This window comes from Neolamprologus multifasciatus, chromosome 11, assembly GCF_963576455.1.
Source record: "Neolamprologus multifasciatus chromosome 11, fNeoMul1.2, whole genome shotgun sequence".
Taxonomy (NCBI): Eukaryota; Metazoa; Chordata; class Actinopteri; order Cichliformes; family Cichlidae; genus Neolamprologus; species Neolamprologus multifasciatus.
The window spans coordinates 24,311,751-24,330,930 of NC_140449.1; the positions used below are offsets into that span (position 1 = coordinate 24,311,751).

The following is a 19,180-nucleotide window of genomic DNA, read 5'->3' on the forward strand; positions in this document are numbered from 1 at the left end:
TTTCCTTTTATAAAGTCACGTCTTTGTATCCTTATCTTCTGTTTGAAACAGCCCTACCTAAAGAGTTGGTCCCAGGACCTTGGTGTTCCCATACTGTCAGTGGACTACTCTCTGGCCCCTGAGGCACCCTTCCCACGCGCCCTAGAGGAATGTTTCTATGCCTACTGCTGGGCTTTGAGAAACCACCACCTATTAGGTATATGCATCACACAGCATTGTTTATACTTGAGTGTGGCTTTGTATCTCTCGTGTATATTTTCTGTTTATTCTTTAAAGTCATGGGAATAGTATACAGCAGATTCACAAAGTACTCAAACCCTCTCATATTTTGTTCACTTTATTGTACTAAAGATTTAATTTAAAATGGATAAACAAAGCCATGGAGTCAGCTGGGAGCTTTCTGTAGATATATGCAGTAAGACTTGAGGCATAAATCAAAGTGAGGGGTACAAAGCAACTTTTAAATCTGAGTGTTCCCAGGAGTCCGGTGGCCTCAATAACTGTGAAATGAAAGAAATTAACTACCAGGAATGTTCCTAGTATTAACTTTGTGGTGACATAGACCTTCAGTGTGATTTGATAGACATATTGGTCTTTGGGCAAAACTCTGAGCCTTATACCTTTCAAAAACCAGGCACTGCTCATTACTTGCTAATACTAGCCTATGGTGAGGCATGGTGGTAGCAGCATGGGGTTATGGAGGAACTCTGTGACAGAATAAGCAATAACTTGTCAGAACTGAGGAAACGCAGCAATGATTTCAAGCATGGAAAGGCATATTCTGGACCACTCAAGGATCAAAGTATGTCCAAAAGCCCACAGTTAAACCCCAGAGAGTGGAGATACCTCAAGATAGTAGTTCATTTGATCTTCTACAAGCTACTGATTTCATGTCTGAATACTTTAAATTGTTTTAAAGGAGATTTGAGTTTTTGATTTCTGGTTTTAAAAAAGAGAAGAAAAAAATCTAAACAATTTTGTGTTAAAAGTAAAGCTGTGTGTGTGTGTGTGTGTGTGTGTGCGTGTGTGCGTGTGTGTGTTACATCTTTGTATGCAGAAGTAACAGTATGTCCCTTAGGCAGATGAAAGAGAAGAAAGTTATTAGAATTACTGAGCAGGCACGTTGAAGGGATAACACCCACCTATTTCAGCATGAAGGTTTCTGTGGAGTGCTTCTCTAAATCCTCCGCTGCGTTCACCAATTCCTTGTACCTCCTGAGAGGATTCATTTATCACTTTGAAAGTGATCATGCTGTATGCTTCTTGCACTTTACTTGCTGTTCAGTGCTATCACACCAGTTGTGATGCTCAGTATTTCGACAGAAAAAAGAAGCCATCTGGTCGGTTTGGGGGACGCTCGTCCGCTGAAGCACACTGTGTCAAATTAACAGAGATTGCAGTGCAATATGCTACTGCTGTAGTACAAGTCCTCAATATCACGGCTATGAAGTAGATAGGGAAACCCTAGTTACAAGAGCTGCCTATTACCACAGTGGTGAACAGAAAAGAGAGTTGCTGTTATACTGCCTTTTTTTTCATTTCAGTAATGTCATAGTTTTTTTTTTTTCTTTTTAGAAAAGATGTATTTAAAAAAAAAATGTTCTTGTCCCCTTCATGTTGTCTCATTTTTCAACGTTTTCCCTGTGAATTACTTTTCTTTCTATCTGTCCTTGTACCAGAAGTCTATAATTTTTATTTATTTTTCCTTACAGGATGGACTGGAGAGAAGGTGTGTCTGGCTGGTGACAGTGCAGGAGGCAACTTATGTGTGACGACATCGATGCGAGCTGCTGCTTTTGGTGTGCGAATGCCAGATGGCATCGTGGCAGCCTATCCAGCTACCCTGCTGACAGCCTACGCATCCCCTTCCCGTCTGCTAACGCTCATGGATCCCCTGCTGCCACTCAGTGTGCTCTCTAGGTGTCTCAGTGCCTACGCAGGTAGGTGTGTGTGTGTGTGTGCGTGTGTGTATTTCTGATTTTTACCTGAAGTTGAGATTTAAGTTGAATCCTATTTTTCGTTTCTGTCGAGCACATCTGTCTACTCCTTGTTATACATTACATAAACGTATTGGTCAACCACCAGGTGACAGCTTTACTCTACTGGATGTATGATACATGTTTATTGAAATAAGTTGTCAGGTGGGTAACAAACATTAAAAGATAAAAAGTCAAGTTTTCAGCTCAACACACAAACAACTCACACAAAAAAACCTAGAATTACATCACTATATTCAGGAGGCCAACAACAGCAGGGAGAAATGAGTTCTTAAATCTGCATCTTGGCAGATTAAATCTGCAGCTAGAAGGAAGAAACCTGCACTGTTGAGTAGTGATATCCGATACCAAGTAATATTCAGGGTGGTATCAACGATACTGATCCGATACCGATACTTTGTACAAAAACGTATTTTATTTATTGTATCTCAAATTATAGCGTAATAATGATTATAAGACATCAGATTACTTGTTCTTATCGCTTAATGCAGGGTTCATCATATTTAAATAAAAAAACTGAAGTTGTGCGCTATTTGAACACCTTGCCTGCCTGCAGCACTAAAGGACTCCGTGAGAGATGTCTGTCTCGCCCTAGCAGCACCTGTCCACTCCTCCTCTTCAGTTTGCCTCAACATACGCTCATCATATTCTGTGATATGATTTACTCTGAGGTGTTTGACAAGGTTAGTGATGTTGCTACAACCATACATGCCAACCCTCCCGATTTTTCCGGGAGAATCCGGAATTTCAGTGCCCCTCCCGAAAACCTCCCGGAGCCACCATTCTCCTGAATTTCTCCCGATTTTCCACCCGGACAACAAAATTGAAAAACCATATCACAGAATTCATAGCGCGGCCCAGCCAATTCCAGTCTCCAACAATGACGACAGATACTTAGTTTTAGTATTACTCTTATTTCTCTCTCTGGGTCACAAAATTTTTTTTTAACATATTTTCAGGTGGGAATGAAGCTGTGTAAACTTCAAATATCTGAGCTGACCGACACATCGTCTTCAAACCCCCGCGTTCTTTCACTACTCGGGTTAAACATGATATATAAGTCACTCTGATAACGTGAAAATATTATTGTTTGGCTTTTTCAGTGTTTTATTTGTTCGTGGGTAAATCAGTTTGGCTGAGATTAAAGTTATTAGATTAAATTAAATGTAACTTTATTAATCCATCGGGTGGGTTCCTACGGGGTTTTCACACAGCTGAATAAACGTCAAACAGAAAACTGATTAAACAGAAGCGTGAGAGTTTACGTCAGCGCCCAGTTATATTTTAGATAGCAAGGAGCAGACGGCAGCATTTCACTCCACGGAGGGAGCTCGTGACGTACTACCCGGCTTTTTTTAGACCACGAGGGCCGGGTCCTCAGGTGGAAGCAGCCTCTGAATTTGGACACCCCCGCTGTTTCCAGGCCGGCCAATAATAACGGTGACATTTAATGTATTTTATCCGATAAATAAACACTGTAAAATGTATTTATCACCCCCCACACACACACACACACACACCCCACCCCACCCCAACAGCCCTTTTTAATATCTCCCTAATTCTGAGGTCTCAAGGTTGGCAAGTATGTGGAGGTAAAATATGTCCGCACATGACTCCAATTATGCTCAGCCATTGCTGTGAGTGCGCACGCCAGCAGCTGCGAGACAGTTATACAGCCGTATTTCGCACATAACTATGAAAGGCGGAAGAGGAAGTAGTTCCTTTGAATGTAGACAATCCGAATGTTATAGTTTCTTTCCACTGTGTTCCTGTTAATGATAAACTACAAATTTGCTCTAACTTACTAAAATATCGATATTTCAATGTGAGAATCGATTCTAGAACATAAATGATTGGTATCGGAGGAATCGATATTTCAGGATCGATCCACACATCACTACAGTTGAGCTTTCTTTGTAGCTCTAACTTTTGGAGAGCTTGTTCATATACGTGCCTGGAACTTGCATAATCTTGTATTTAAAAAAAAATAAAAATGTAATAAACTAGTTATGTTTTTAATTAAAGTTATTTAATCCAAACTAAGAAGTGGAAAGGGTTAAGAGAAAAGAATATAAAAACATTATCATAAAACTTCTAACTTTTTAAAGAAAGTTAGCACTAATGAACCTTTGAACAATCTATACTGGCTCCTTTTTTTTGGGGGGGGTTAAAATATTATTCTATTCGGTTATTGTCCTAAGATACTTGTACTGCTGAAGAGCTTTAACAGCCTGGTCATAGAAATCTGTAGGAAGAATGTAGCAAGACTTTGTCCTAAAGTCTATTATCATGTCCTTGTAGTTAATCCAGTCAATAAATTTCTCCACCACTGGTCTATGGTTGGCTCTTTCATCACTGAGCAGTGACAGAATGACAAAATTATCAGTGAACTTGATATGTCTGCCCGCACTGAAAACCATTTATATATTAAAGACAGATAAAATGGTGAAAGGACACAACCCTAGAGGGAACAGGTAAAAGCTAAAAACGCATCAGGAAAAAAATGAATGACTTTGTCATTTTTAAGACCTCTCTGTTCAAAAGTTAAACTGTCACCATGCTAATCCAAAGCCAATGGTGTGGATGCTGTTTAGACTGTGAAGAGTAAAGCTAAAACCTGAGGAGAAAAACACAAATTAACAGTACTAATGTGAAAAATCAAGAATTGAGGGCAAACACTTTTTTTTTTTTTTTTTTTTCCCCCTCCCTTCCAAAATTGAAGATGTTGACTAATTTCACATATTTTACTCTTAGGATTGTTTTCCTTGTATTTGGATATCATTGTTGATTGCATGTAATAAAAATCCATTTTTTAAAAAGGACAAACAGCAACAATCCTTTCTGATATTATAAGTAGGTAATGAGTCATTAAACCAGATGGTTAATGACATGTCTGGTTTTTCATACATACATACGTGTGTGTGTGTGTGTGTGTGTGTGTGTGTGTGTGTGTGTATATGTTTTTTGTTGTTGATAAATTTTAGTTTCACAAGGCAGGAGAACTGAGGACTATGAATGACTGCAGGAATTGGCTAACAATTTGTGACAAAGAGATTGGCTATGCTGAGTCTCCTTTCAATAACTGAACTAAAACACATCATTTTTCTGTTCCTTCCTGCTGTCCTCATTGTGTATTGTTGGCTTTGCAAATAATTGTATGGCAGTATTGAACGCACTCTGTCAGCGTTTACTGGACTATTATACCTCTCTTATTATTGCTTTCCTGTCTTCTCTGTTGTTACTCATTTGTGCTTACTGAAGAATAACAAATACTTTTATCTGTTTTGTACATTTACTTCCTTCTTTTATGTCTTCTTCTCCAGGCAGTGGGCCACAGACCGAGAAGCAGGTGGAGAAGGTGAGCACGCTGAGTCTGGTGAGGAGAGACACTGCACTTCTGCTGCGAGATTTCCGACAGGGAGCCTCCAACTGGATCCACTCTCTGCTCGATTCTAGCAGAGCTCCAGCCTCCACCAGCACAGCACCAGAGGCACCAACAGAAGCCACAGGTATACAAGTAACTGTTATAGTTGTTAGTTGTCAGGTTGGAACATTAGGGGTGGTTTGAATGTATTTGATAGGCAGTTGCAGTCTGCCTGTGTCTTGGTCATACGCCCCTGCTCAGATGTGTGTGGGTGTATATCTCCCTTTTTCATTGAGCCAATTAATATAAGTGTGCCCCAAGTTCATTTACACCTCTCATGAAAGAGGTCAGTGACATGAGAACTTGTATGCAGCATCTAACTAATTATTGCTTTAGCCAAACCATTTGTGTAGTACTCCTGTATCTATATTCATATCAGTTCTCATCTTTGGGGTAGCAGAGCATTGACAGTACTTGTTAATTGTAGCCACTGTAAATCTGGTGGCGAGTTGTAATTTTCATGGTGTGCCCCTTACCTTGGTGACACCCCCACAGCTGCAAGCCCAGTCTAATGAGAGTATCATTGGTGGGTGTACATTATTAAAAGGCCATCATGGTGCTGAGATGGTTCATTATTAAAGAGATAGGAGATCGGTAGAGCTTTGTGAGACCAGCTACTAACAGCTGTGTTTTGACAGTTCAGGGTGGGCAGATGCTATCATCGTGTGACAGCACTTTTTGAATTTCCTCCACCTACTTCTCATCTCTTCCAGATATAGCTCAATTTGCATTCTAGGCTTTTAACTATTGGCTGTCAACCAGAGGACATATGATAAGTGGAAACAGTAGATGAAGTGAAAGTGATTGTGTGTCACCAGTGTTATTTTTCATGTGTCCTCCAACTGCGGTTAGTCCAAATGAACTAAATGCCCTCTTCATTCTTAATATGCTCTGATGATCTGTCAATCCTGTGTCGTTTCTGAAACTTAATTATACTATATGTTTGTTTCTCATTGGCATTCTTAATTTCAGTTGTGCATTCATCAATATGGTTCCTTCTGTCCTTGCTTCCTAGATGCAGTGAGGAAGAGCATTTCAGAGGCGAACATCTCTTCTCCTCATACAGACCCACCTGTCCCCAAGGATCTCTCGGAGTTCCCCAACAGGAAATTATCAGTGAAGAGCCAGACGTGCCAGAACTTGGGATCCCACAGCAATCCCATTCCCAGCAGTGCACCGCTGCTCTCTGAGCGTGCTGTAGGTCATGCTTGAACAGCTTGCTTTCAGCTGATGCTCTTATGCAGAAGAACCTAACAGTATTAAATGGCCAAGATCTGTTTCTTTAATAACACCTGGCTGTTAGTGGGAATCATTGTGAGAATTAAACCTGTCGTTATTTGACGATGGGTAATTTAATGATGAATGTAGCACCACTTTAGTGAAGCGAAATCCCACTAGCCTCTTGTCTTTGATCAGGATATCTCTGCTTTCAGCTTGTGTTAAAAGGATTTGGCACCCAGTTGTAGCCTTTTTAAGAGGTCGAACATTTTTGGGGCATTGAAATATTTTGGCCGTTGATCAAACAATGCTGTCTACCCTGCAGTGATGTGCATGTGTCACTTTGATGAACTCATCCGAGATTGTGTCACCCATCCCTCACAAACAGATTTGGCTTTGAAATGCTGACAGGATATCAAAAGGTTTTGGTTTTGCGAGTACTGGCAAGGTGTTGCAGATTATCCTCGTATTTTCTCACAGGCACACTGGATTAGTGGCTGGCGCAAGCAAAATTAGCAAGCAGAGGTGACGTAAGATATTAAATATGCTTTTCCTTCTGAAATGGGAATCGCTCAGCCAAGAGTCAGGCACTGAGCCAAGATTTTTCCAAGGACAAAGTGGCGTGTGTGTTTACATAACTGTGGCTCATGGCTAGGCAGTGGTGCAAGTTTCAGTCATTATGCAACTGTAATGTTTAGTAAGTTTGAGGAAACCTGCAGTCAGCTGAGATTGAAGAAGTCATTTGGACGAGTGATGAAGCAGTTCTCCCATTGAAAACTGAATCCAGATGGATAGAATCAACTTTATAGGACTTACAAAACCAACTTTTCTTGTAAAATTGTTTTAGCCTTTCTTCTTTTTTATTGATATAAAGATATCCTTTGAACTAACCTAATATTTTCTCATCCTTTATGTAGCCGGAAGATGTCAGTTTCTTCTTTGCCAAAGATGAAGATCCCTCAGTGATCACTGACCTGTCTTCAGTGGCCATACCACCCCCTGCTGGAGAGGAGGGCTCACAGCAGGAGCACCCCAGGGAATTTCCTCTTGGGTTTGAGCCACTGCGCTCAGAGCAACTAGCAGAGATGAAGGTGGAGAGCTCTCCAGTGGTCAAGGATCCTTTCTGCTCACCTCTGCTGGCCCCTGACAGCATGCTGAAAGGGCTGCCACCTGTACACATAGTGGTAAGAGGACATAAACGGTTAATTACAATGGTTTGCAGGTTACTTGTACAAATCTGTTGTTTGTGAAGTGCTACTCATTGTGTGCTAACAGTAGTCTATATTTTATAGCAAAGTGTTTTCTGTGAGAAGGTGTGTGAGATTCAACTTCAAGTATAAGTTGAGCATTATAAAGGTAGACTGGCAAAAGCACATGCTCCCATGGTAGCGGCTATGGGGTTTTCTGTGGAAGTGCAACCTCCCTCACTAGATGGAGTTTAACTGTGTGTCACATAACTGTACATATTTACTGTCTAGTTTTCTGAGCACTTTCTGAAGACTTATTGTTCACTTAAAAGTTGAGAGTTTGGGGGGCAATGGTGTCATCACTGGCTGGAATTGGAGCTTTTGATTATATTACACAATCCCTTTCGATGCATTATATACTATACATGGTACTGCAGAGGCATTAAAATGTTAACTGACAGCATACCAAAAGCTGTACGTGGTTTACAGATATTGAAGTGAAACAGTGTGATGGGAAAGAGAGGGTAGGTTAAAGTTATGTTTTTCCTTTTCTCTTTTCTTATTTTTGTTGTTGGGTTTTTGTTTTGTTTTTTAAATTCGCTGGAGTGAGTCAGCGAGAATGTAAAGAAATCGGGGACAAAAGAGACTGAGGATGCTTGGCTTCGTTTTCTTCATCCACTAATTAAGATTCATGACATGTCTGAAGGGAATCCAGATTTGCTTCTCACCATTTCTAACCCTTCTTTTCCTCTCTCTCCCCACCCTCAGGCTTGTGCACTAGACCCCATGCTGGACGACTCTGTAATGTTTGCCAAGCGTTTGAGGAACATAAACCAGCCCGTCACTCTGTGTGTGGTGGACGACTTACCCCATGGCTTTCTCAGCCTATCTCAACTCTCAAGGGAGACGAGGGAGGCTGCCAATGTCTGCGTGGAGCGAATTCGCGCTGTCTTCACACAGGACACACCCCCAGAGCCACGGAAGCACCGCAAGCTGGAACGGACCGACGTGGGTGTGTCAGCATCTTCAGGGGAAACCAGTTCTCTCTTTGTTGGCCCCATTGAGGGAGGAGAGCTAGCTGTCGGGAGAGTGGCTAAAATTGCTGATGGGGAGGGCGCAGTTGCTGTGGCAGCCCAGAATAACACTGATGCTGGTGGCATTGGGGCTTAAATAAGGCTATATAATAAAAAAGGGGGACTGCATTTCACTCGAGGAGAGAAGGAGTAAATGAAAGTCGGACAAATTTAGGCAGCGCAGTGCCTATATACAAGGCAAAGCATCCTGAAAAACAGACAGGGGGTGGGAAATGCAGTCTAGCATATCGCCCAGTGTTTGAGAGACAAAAAAACAGCAGAGGAGGAGCACTGAAATATAACTTCCTCTGCTTTACAATTCCTGCCACTTGTCTGTGCACCATTATACACCAACGCAAATCTGGCAGACAAAGTGAACACACCCACAAGAGACAGTCATGTTTTAGAATAAAATTATTTAGCAGCTACTTAGATCAAAGACCAGCACTCACCCACACACACAGCAGTCGTACTTAACAGAGTTGCTGTGAGGCAGCAAAGGCTGGGACATAAAGAGGCACAGACTATTCTCGAGACGAGGCCTGAATGGGTGATTCATATAGGCCGAGGCAGTGATTCGAGGCCCTAATCAGATAGTAGTAGGGACACTATATGCTTCAGTGTAGAGTCACCTCTATCAGAATGGCCATTTGTCCGTTAGGGAGCGACTATAAATAACACTTAATAACTCCACATTGTGTTCTCAATTACGCCAGTTTAGCAGTCAATACAGCTCACTTTGTGGATGGTAACTGTGTAGACTCTATCCAAAATAGGATTACAAAGCTAGAACAACAGCGTGAAACACTCGAAACTGGATGAATTGATTCACTTCTTTTCTCATATTTGTTGCAATTTTAAATCATTTTATGAATTCTATGCAGTAGTATTAGTTTTGTTATTTATATCAGTTTTTATTGCAGTTATGCCAGGCTTAATTGTTCTTTTCTGTTCTATATTATATAATGAACTCTTTTCATTTCTTTCCCCCCATGTTTTTCAGTGTGCTGAATATTTACCTCTGCTTTTGTGTGTGTAGCAGCAGCTGTTCTGACATCGCTGGCCTTTCCAATTAAGCTTCTGTTCTCCCCTCAGCAATATACAATGATCAGAGTAAATGTAGAAAATTACACAGGCACAGAGTGCCCTGCCTGGTGCATTTTTGTAGTGATATAATAATGCTAGTACAAAGACTGGACTGCATTAGTTTGTAGACAAGTACACTTAGGATACATCTTGGCGGTCTTTCAGTGACAATCATTGCTTTGATATTTTAAAAAAAAAAGTTTTTTCTTTTTTTCTTTTTTTTCCTTTTTTTGTTACTGCAGCAGAAAGTCCAGTTCTCAGCTATCAATACACATTTAAAATTTCACTACAGTGATTTCCTCTCAAGTTGCCCTGGTCACTGACTGTGTGCTACTGTTCACTACTTCTCTGCACAGTAGGGACTGTGTCAAAGTGCCACTTCTCTGTAGCTGTGGGATTTCCTGCCTGACAACTCTTTTTCTTTCTTTCTTTCTTTCTTTCTTTCTAAATTACAAATTGGAGGCTTTTAGGAAAAACTTAAGCAAAGGAAAGGGATTGCAGAGGTGTGCTGTAAAAGCCATTAAGACGTTTTTGACCAACTAAACGTGTCTGGTCCATCATATATATATATATATATTTTTTTTTTAGCTCCCCACTGTCAGATTTGGGCGTTTCTTTGTTTACGATAACCTGAGGACACTCCCTTTTGCATGTTGCTATCAAAACACTTTAAAGTATGCAAAAATGTCCTTTGTAGGGTCAGTCCCTCTATCACGTCCAAGTAAATATAGATGCCAACAATGCTGGCACTGTCCTGCCCTTGCCTGGTAAGAGGGCTGGGGTTGCCAGGTCTGCAGAGAGGGATGCTGTGTGATGAATTGGATTTAGCTGATGCTCAGAGAGCAAAATCCTCCCCCTGTTGAAGAGCAGGATTTTCAGTAGGAAAGTCATGCTACAGGATTATACCATACTCAGTTGTCAGCTTCAAGTACTTACTGCAGTATTTTTAGTCAGATTGATGGAGAGAACAAGGACCGAGAAGAGGAAGAAAGTTATACAGTTGCTCTTTCCGAGATGCTGGGCTGAAGCAAGTGTTTGCTTTACTAGCCGCTGTTTATGCTCACTGTGCACTTTTGCAGTAGTTGCACTGTCGCTCAGTACAAGTTTAATTTAAGCAAAGCTTGAACATGTCACCTCCCTCCCCTCTCCCCCGCTTTGTGCCTCTGTCTGTGGCTGAAATGGAGAATGGCTGCACACATAATCACAGTTGTCTGTTACGTGTTGAGAAACACGAGCTCTTTGTGTTGTATTCATATCAGACAGGAATGGCACTTCACACTCTAAACTATTCATAGTATTAATTGGCTGTTGTTGAGAGATGTGTCTCTAATGTAGTCAAGCCTCTGTGAGACAACAGTTTTTATCTGATATAATGTACACAACCTCATCCATACTGAAGTCAACACCGCACAGGACGAACAACAAAGGTGACGGGCCATTAGCAGTTTCTTGTACAAGGAATTTGAGTTAACTTGCTTTATTTTGATTTTGTTTAAATTGTGTCAAATTCTTATAGGCCTTCCTATGCCTCATATCCTTGATGACCCTCGAGCATCAGGCTAACCTGAGTGCAGGCGGTGGACCAGGGAGTCCTTGTGGTGTTCTAATCAGACATAGGCTTGCTGATTCTCATTTTTGCTTCTTTTGTTGAACTGTTTGGTGCTTTAATGCTGCCTACAACTATTAGCTGAAATATTTTGTTCAGTATTGATTCATTTAGCGCTCGGTTGATGTTGTCTTGTGTGTTGATTATTTTGTTTAATGGGCAGCTGCTGTGGTAGTTGTTTAATATAGCTGCGTTGTTGTTGTTGTTATTATTATTATTGTTATTATTAGTTCAGTCTCAAGTCGTGCAGTATACCTCTACAGTTTGACTCTATTCACTAGAGATTTTCTTTGCCTCAGGCTGTTTCCAGTGAAATGCAATGCTAAGTGCAATACTGCTACAACATGAGCCATTGGAGCAACATTTGCAGCAAACCTGTGTAGTTACACACCAGCACAATATTTTTTCTTTTCATTCCCTGCTTCCTCCATCACATTTCTTCCTCCATCACATTTTTTTTTTGGTGCAATATGTTTGACTCACTTCAAGCTTACACTTCACAGCTCATATGTAGGTTCCTTGAAGCTTGCTTCCTTTACAAACACCTCTGTGTTAAACTGACTTTAAGCACTTTGCAGAAATGTTACATGTCATTTATTTATGGATAAAGTTTCAAGTTGAACCAAAGACTAAAGCCAGTCTTGTAACAGAGATGTGCTGACATTACTGCTTAATGTTCACTGTTGAAAATGCAGGTGCTAGTCAGTGTCATAGTCTGCCTGCACTCCATATGCAAATTGCACTGCATCAGTTCTGATGTAGAATATGATTAGCCTTTAAAAAAAAGCTTGTATACATGACAAGCCATAGACTATAAAAGTGAGATGTTTTTAAGTTTATTTGTTTTGTTGCTGTTCTTTAAAAACACCGTAAGTGCAAACCCATGAATAAAAAGAATGTATATTAAATATTATGATTTATGTAGATATTTTTTACTTAAATTTGTTAATCAGATTGGTTGTAGATTGATTTTTGACTGCATTTCTTTGCAGGTTCCACGTTAGGGTGATGTGTCTGCTGCGCCAGGCTTCTTATTTACTTTGTTGATTTTTATCCAAATAAAATTCTGACATGAACCCTGCTGTTTTTGTATTTCAATTTTTTGAATTAACCTTTGTTTATCATTGATCTCACAAAAGGTTAACTAAAACTCACAGAGACTATGACATACCGGTTATAATTCAATCAGATATGATGCCTTTTTATACAAATTGAATTAGGATTCGGGATTACATTTTTGGACAACGAAATTGCTTAAATTAACTTTTCTAACATTTTGATTCAGCATAGACTTTGGAAAAGGTCAATAAGAAGTGTGACCTTTAGCTAAAAAGTGTCATCTAAAACCAAAAGTATACAGCACAGACGGCTCTCTGTATTCTCTGCAGAGAGGTGCGAAATGAAAAAGTACTCTTAAGTAGTTTTGAGGCGCTTGCCATTTGCATGAGTGTTTTCATGTGATGCCACTTCTCTCCACATTGCAGATGCAAAGACCTGCAAGCTCTCAAACTGCTGAACTTTTCTGATTGCTATAATTATTTTACAGAACAACGTGGTCATAAAGGTGATTGTGTGACTCGAACAACACAACCGCAAGTAAATATGTAAATTTGCTATATTTCATCCGCTTCAATTAGAACTGTAACAAAGTAATACTTAAGTTTGCATATAGTAATTTTATTGTAACAGCATTTTACATCCTAAAAATGCCCTATACCTAAATGATGGAACCTCCCCATCTTTTTCTCATGGGTAATTTTCCAAGTAAACTCAGCAGTAACTCGGCCCATTGAGTCACGTTGCCGCTGATTCTTCTGGTTAGTAATATCATATTTGGGGCCAGGAGACCAACCAGCATCTGTCTCAGAGCAACTTCATTAGAAGTGCGTGACCTCTAATGGAAACATGATTGTAATCAGCCATGGCATTTTGAGCGTGTGGACATGTCGCATTGACGAAGCACGAGCGGAACCGTGCGCGCGCTCGGCAGCCGCCACCCCCCTCCCTCACTCCCTCCTAAACAACCACCATCGTCCGCCATCCAGCTTCACCTGCCGGAGGGGGGGCACATGCATTGAGGCAGCCGGCGCGAGCGCGCCTGATTCCTCTCTCTCCGTCAACGCGCGCTCTCGCGCGGAGACGGGCTTCTGGGAGCTCGGAGAGCAGACGAGCGGCAGCTGAGGAGAGAGAAAGATGGAGGTGAGGGTCGGGGAGAGACTCCTGTGCCTGACCGTGCTGTCCAGCGTCCTCTGCATGGATTCAGTCCTCGGGAAATACGTGAGAGGCGTCGTCAACACAAAAGAGGTGAGCGTTTGTTTCCCCCCCTCTATCTTTAATTTGTTGCCTTGCGACAATGACCCCACCGCACGCTGACAGAAGCGAAATACACTTGAATGCGAATCCGCTCGCAGGTGTCTCTTTGGTGGACTGTTCCGTTAGACGAGGGGCCAACAGCCGATTCACGGATCAAGTTGCCTCGCATATGTGCACGGCTCTAGTGTCAGCGTGTGAAACACACTCACCTCTATTCTGCCCTAAAATCCCGCGCCATCTACGTGCGTATCATGCGTGGCGTATGTTTTACCCTCATCACGATAGTCTTCTGTATTATTGCTGCCTCTAAAGCGGCATCACGCCAGTTCAGAGCTGGAAATGAATCCTAGGAAGTGGTTACTCTTCTTTAAGTCCCATCCGTGTGTCCGGGGTTTTGTTGCCATGCTTGGATGTAAATTAGCAGCGGCTTTTCTGTTTATGATCGGAGGACCTGTCACAGGTGTGAGTCATATGGCCCGTGGCACGCGGCGGTGGTTTGCTGTTTGTTGAACCTGGGCTTAGTACCGCCTGTTAAGGGTTTGGGGGGAAGCTGTCACACACATCAGCATCGGGATCACTGTTGTCCTGACGAGATCTGCGAGTTCAAATGTTGACTCTGCAGCTGGAGCAGGTATCTCTGCGCTGCTTGGAATTTACCACCTCCTGTGTCACATCTCTGCTGGCATCCACGCGAGTTTGCTGGGATCAACTTTTACATAAATGAGCAGTAGAGTTGGGTCGTCTACCATTTTGTTGTGAGTGAAGCAATAGCCCAGTCAGAAGAAAGAAGCAACCTCCGACAAAGTTATTAATGGCTGTTTTGAACGTGATCGGGATACTTAGAATATCTGGCAAAAAGCGAAGGAGACAATGTGGAATCAGCTGTTATTGTCTAACAAACACACATCATCGAGATTATGAAGTCAAAATGCATATGCTGCCGAAGTAGTTTGTTTTTCATTGCGGGTTTGTTTTTACTTGATAAAATAATTGTTTCAGCTCAACAGGAGCGCTCTCAGCTCTTAAAGCCTCCCGTTGCCACAGTGGAGTCACTCAGTGACCAGAAGCAGGGAGGTAGGGTCCATTGTTCCACTGTGTGGCTCAGATATCTCTTTGAAAAAGGGGGTGGTGGTGTTTGGTCAGATATTTTGCTCACATCATTGTACAGTTTTACCTCACTCTTCCTAAAAAGAAGATTTAAACAGAAACACCAGGCAATTTGCATTAATAAGCTTTAATGATTCCTCTTACCTGCTGACATGCACTGCTGGCTTGTGTGCTCTTGACTGCAGTTTAAGAGGAGTTGAGCCAAACGGTGACATTGAAGTCACCATTTTTAAATCTGCAGGATGACGATGGAGATCAGAATAGATAAATTGAACAGGAGGCACTCATCCATCCATCACGGCTGGAGAGATGCCCTTGAACACAGGCTGAATGTGCACCTGCTCCAGTGGAGCTGCAGAGTGGCCAGCAATATAGGCTGCACTGGGCAACTTCCAACTGTTTGTGTGCATGTGTGTGACTGTCCAGCTGCTGAGCAGAAGGACAGCCATCTACTCTTCTAGAAAACCACAGTGAAAAAAGATTTAGTTTTTCTTTATTGCTGGCCTTGTTGTGGCAGGCTGGTAATAAAATATTATTCATGAAAAGTAAATCTCATAATTTCATGATCCACTGTAGTCTGATTTTTTTGTTCTCACAGTTAATTATTTCATCAATCAGAAGTGGACAAAATTTCATCAAAAAGGGCGATGCCAGTGAATTTCTTTTCTTTTTCTTGCTTAAAAATTATTAAAATAATTGCTGAAATTGTTGCTATTGGGTTTCTTGTTAATTTATCACCATGTACCTTTTTTGGTTTTATTGCGTTACCAGAAGAAAAAAGAAGAAGAAATATTATGAGAATAAATAAATAAATAAATAAAAGGAAAAAAACGAACGCTTGGTGTCTCCTAAAAAGTTGTGGTGCACTTTTTTTGGTTTCGTTCTGTAGCTGGTCAGATATTAGTTGAGTGCCTAAAGAAAGCAGAGCACTTTGAATGACATCCTGCAACACTGGGCTTGACATATTGATATTGCATGTGTGTGTGTCTGTGTGGTTCACTCCTCATCAGTCTTGCTTGTGCATTCCTGCCCCAAGGTCATCCACTAACTTTACTCAACATCCTGCCTCTCTTAGATACAGACGCACACACACTTCCATGCACACAATCATGTTGACTTCACACTCCTATCAGTCTGTCGCGCTCACATGCTCACTCATTGAATAAACTCTGCTTCGGTCCCTCGATGCGGTAGCTGTGTCAATGCCTGCAGAGGTGAAGGCTGAGTTTGTGCAGAGCTGCAAATTGATAAATGAAATTTGCCTCACTGGGAGAGGGATGAGCTGTTGAAAAGTGCTGGACAGCTGGAGAAATATATGGAGAGGCACACGCCTAGTTGTCCAAAGGCAGTGGTGCGGACTTGTCAACAGCTTTCTTGGGGCTGGTCGATGTGTACAATTAGTCTAAGTGGCTCATAGTGTGTGGACGCACTGATAAAATGTCCCTACTGAGGGGTGGTGGTGCTGTTAGATTAAAGGACAGGAGAAGGACGCCATTTTTAAAACCAGTTGGGAAATTTTGAGAGGGAGAAAAAGTTTGCCCTTCTTTAGCACACAATGGCACAGGACCTCTGAGTAAGGCAATAAATCCACCCTACGCGTCAGTCTGGGTCTCTTGTGTTAATGTCAATAGAAGCGCATGAGTTTGCAGCATACTGATATTAAAAATCAGCTGAAGCAAAGACTTTATTCAACCAGACTATATACAGCTGAGCTGTTTCTCAGTTACATTTTAGCGGCACACACCTGCCGTTGAACCGTGAAAGTTTAAGTGCCCGCCTTTAGCTTTGGTGTTTTAAGTACTAAAGCTGAGAAATGTTAAACGCCCAGAAATCTTGTATTTTGTCCTGCCATGAATGAAACGTCTGTTACTGACACCATCCGAGCAAATATTGCAATCCAGTTAGAAAAAGTGAATAAACTTGGTTAGTGAGCTGTAAAAATGACTTCTTTGTATTTTTCCCCAGGATGCTGGGTGTTGATTTTAGAATGGGGGGAAAAAGCCCATTGAGCAGAGGTGTGCTGATAAATATCGTTGCTAATGTTTCCAATTGTTTTGCACCATTATGCAGACTTTTAAAACAGCTGGAACTTTTCTTTTCATTGTTTGACTTACAGGCAGAACAGATAATTATAGATTTCAGTTTATTAAGGGTCATTTAATTGCAGTTAATCAAAGTAAATTTGTCTACAGCAGTTGTTAAGTAGCTAAAAAACTGTAAATTGATTTGTAGAGAAGTGTTGTTATTGAAGGAAAAGAAATGGAGCGGTGGCTGGGTCAAACTTGCTTGATTAGAAACTTTTTGAGTATTAAACTGCAATTTAAAAGCAGTGGACTCTTTCAAATTTGTTTTGATATTGATAAATCAGTAAATTAATCATTTAGTCCTAGTTTTCTGCCAACTATTGGGCATTAAAAGGTGGATGGGCTTGAGGATTCAGTGCTGAATACAGATTATTAAATAAAAAAGTCCATGAGCAGGTTTAAATGTTTGTGTTCTTCACAGTTAATTAAAATTTGTGGTTTTATAAAGAAAGGTCTTCAAACGGTTGCCTTTTGAAAATCAACAAATGGCCTTGAAACTTCTGTTTCTAAATGAAAAATCTAACACCACGTTCACCAGCATACTGCTGCCCACCGGGCTTTTTCCCGTCCTAAAAATCAGCACCTCACATCACATAACACTGACATATGTCTGGGTTGATAAAAGCAGCAGATCTGAAATGAGGGATTTTGCCAGGATTTCTTGGTTTAATAGGATCATGAAGTAAAAAGCCTCATATGTGATGTCTTACTTTAATTAATGCCGCGTCTTATCTTAAAACATGCCAGTTTTGAACTCTTGAAATTCACCCAGCAAGACTTTTAAGAGTCACTTAAAAGTCCTTTAGCTTGACTTTGAAGTAAGTTTTGGGAACTCTGTGTGGATAGTATTATCTAGTCCAACTCAATCAGTTTTCCTTTATCTCTTTTTAATGAGGACATTGTGATCAGATACAGGTGCCGTGTGTGTGTAAGTAGGTGTGGCGAGTGGGCGTTTCATGTGCTCATAAGCTGGGTTTGACGTGTATGTGTATTTTTATGTCTGCAAACCCTGCGTGTGCTCACTGAACCCCCCCCAAAAAAAAGACAAAAAAGAGAGCTGAGTGTGTTTGCATGTGTGCCTGTGCATGAGTGTGTTTAATGCATTGCAGCATTGTGTAACCCTGACTAATGAATCATTGAGAAGCCCAGCGGGCCAGGGGTGACTTGACTAGCTGATTGGTAATTAATTGTTAATGAGGCTTAGCAAGCAAACAGGGTTTTTGGTGAGAAAGAGAAAAAAGATAGAAAGCTACTGAGATGAAAGGACAAACTGTGAGGGAGGGAGAAAGAAAGGAGGAAAGAATAAGACTGCGAGAGGCTGAATTGACCAGATACTGCATCAAGGCATCGCACTTGATTAATGGGCGTACATACACACATGTACAAGTGCAACAATGCACACACACTCTGGAAGGTGGTTGAGTGACTCTGCATCACAATGCAGCGGCCTTGGGGAAATAGGAAGACTAAAAGGGGATTAAGGTAGACACCTCATCCACTGTTGCTGTTCTCCCAGGCTCATTGTCTTTTCTGGACTTCACTCACACACACACACACACTGGTGGAATAACTAATGGGAACGTAGTTGTTAACGGTTGTGGAATTGCTCAACACCTGTGTTGAATTGTCTTTGCATCCATCCAACAATATACAAGCTTGCTGATGTTGTCATGGCTCAGTTAGACTCTGTTAGCTGCTTGATTTAAAGCATCCACTGTGGAATTGCAGTGCTGGGAAAGTTAAGTAGGAAACGTAGCTGCATTTAAAAAATTATAAATAAATTGCTAAGTAAATAAATGAATACTGCACTATTCACAGAAAAATGTCATCCTTGACTCTGCATACAGTGCATGTCAGTCAGACCCCTGCCTTCTAGAAACTTGGGGGTATTGGACATAACATGATTAATAAGTCAGGCAACTTCACTGGTTATGTTTTAATAGATGTAATGAATCAGTACTAATAATGAGTATAACTGGAACGTAATATGTGCTAGTTACAGGTGAGCTTACTGTCCAACTTCCCAGAATCATCCTGAGACCTAAATCTGTCCCTAAAACACATCACCTCAGCACTTGTGGGCTT

At 41.2% G+C, this 19,180-nt stretch overlaps 2 protein-coding genes across 7 annotated transcripts in view; both read left to right on the forward strand.

Moving 5' to 3' along the window:
- The window catches only part of lipeb (lipase, hormone-sensitive b), a 30,271-nt gene extending 17,604 nt beyond the window's left edge, over nt 1-12,667 (forward strand). For all 6 annotated transcript variants that reach the window (XM_085176562.1, XM_085176563.1, XM_085176564.1 and 3 more), the window contains 6 exons: nt 52-196; nt 1,713-1,940; nt 5,321-5,506; nt 6,437-6,618; nt 7,557-7,823; nt 8,595-12,667. In XM_085176562.1, the coding sequence (XP_085032688.1) occupies nt 52-196; nt 1,713-1,940; nt 5,321-5,506; nt 6,437-6,618; nt 7,557-7,823; nt 8,595-8,996 (1,410 nt within the window). In that variant the 3' untranslated portion in view covers nt 8,997-12,667. The remainder of the gene's footprint in view (nt 1-51; nt 197-1,712; nt 1,941-5,320; nt 5,507-6,436; nt 6,619-7,556; nt 7,824-8,594) is intronic.
- A 945-nt stretch (nt 12,668-13,612) lies between these two features.
- Nucleotides 13,613-19,180, forward strand: part of tmem145 (transmembrane protein 145) — a 39,957-nt gene continuing 34,389 nt past the window's right edge. The window contains exon 1 of the mRNA XM_085176568.1: nt 13,613-13,895. Within this exon, the coding sequence (XP_085032694.1) occupies nt 13,785-13,895 (111 nt within the window). The 5' untranslated portion in view covers nt 13,613-13,784. The remainder of the gene's footprint in view (nt 13,896-19,180) is intronic.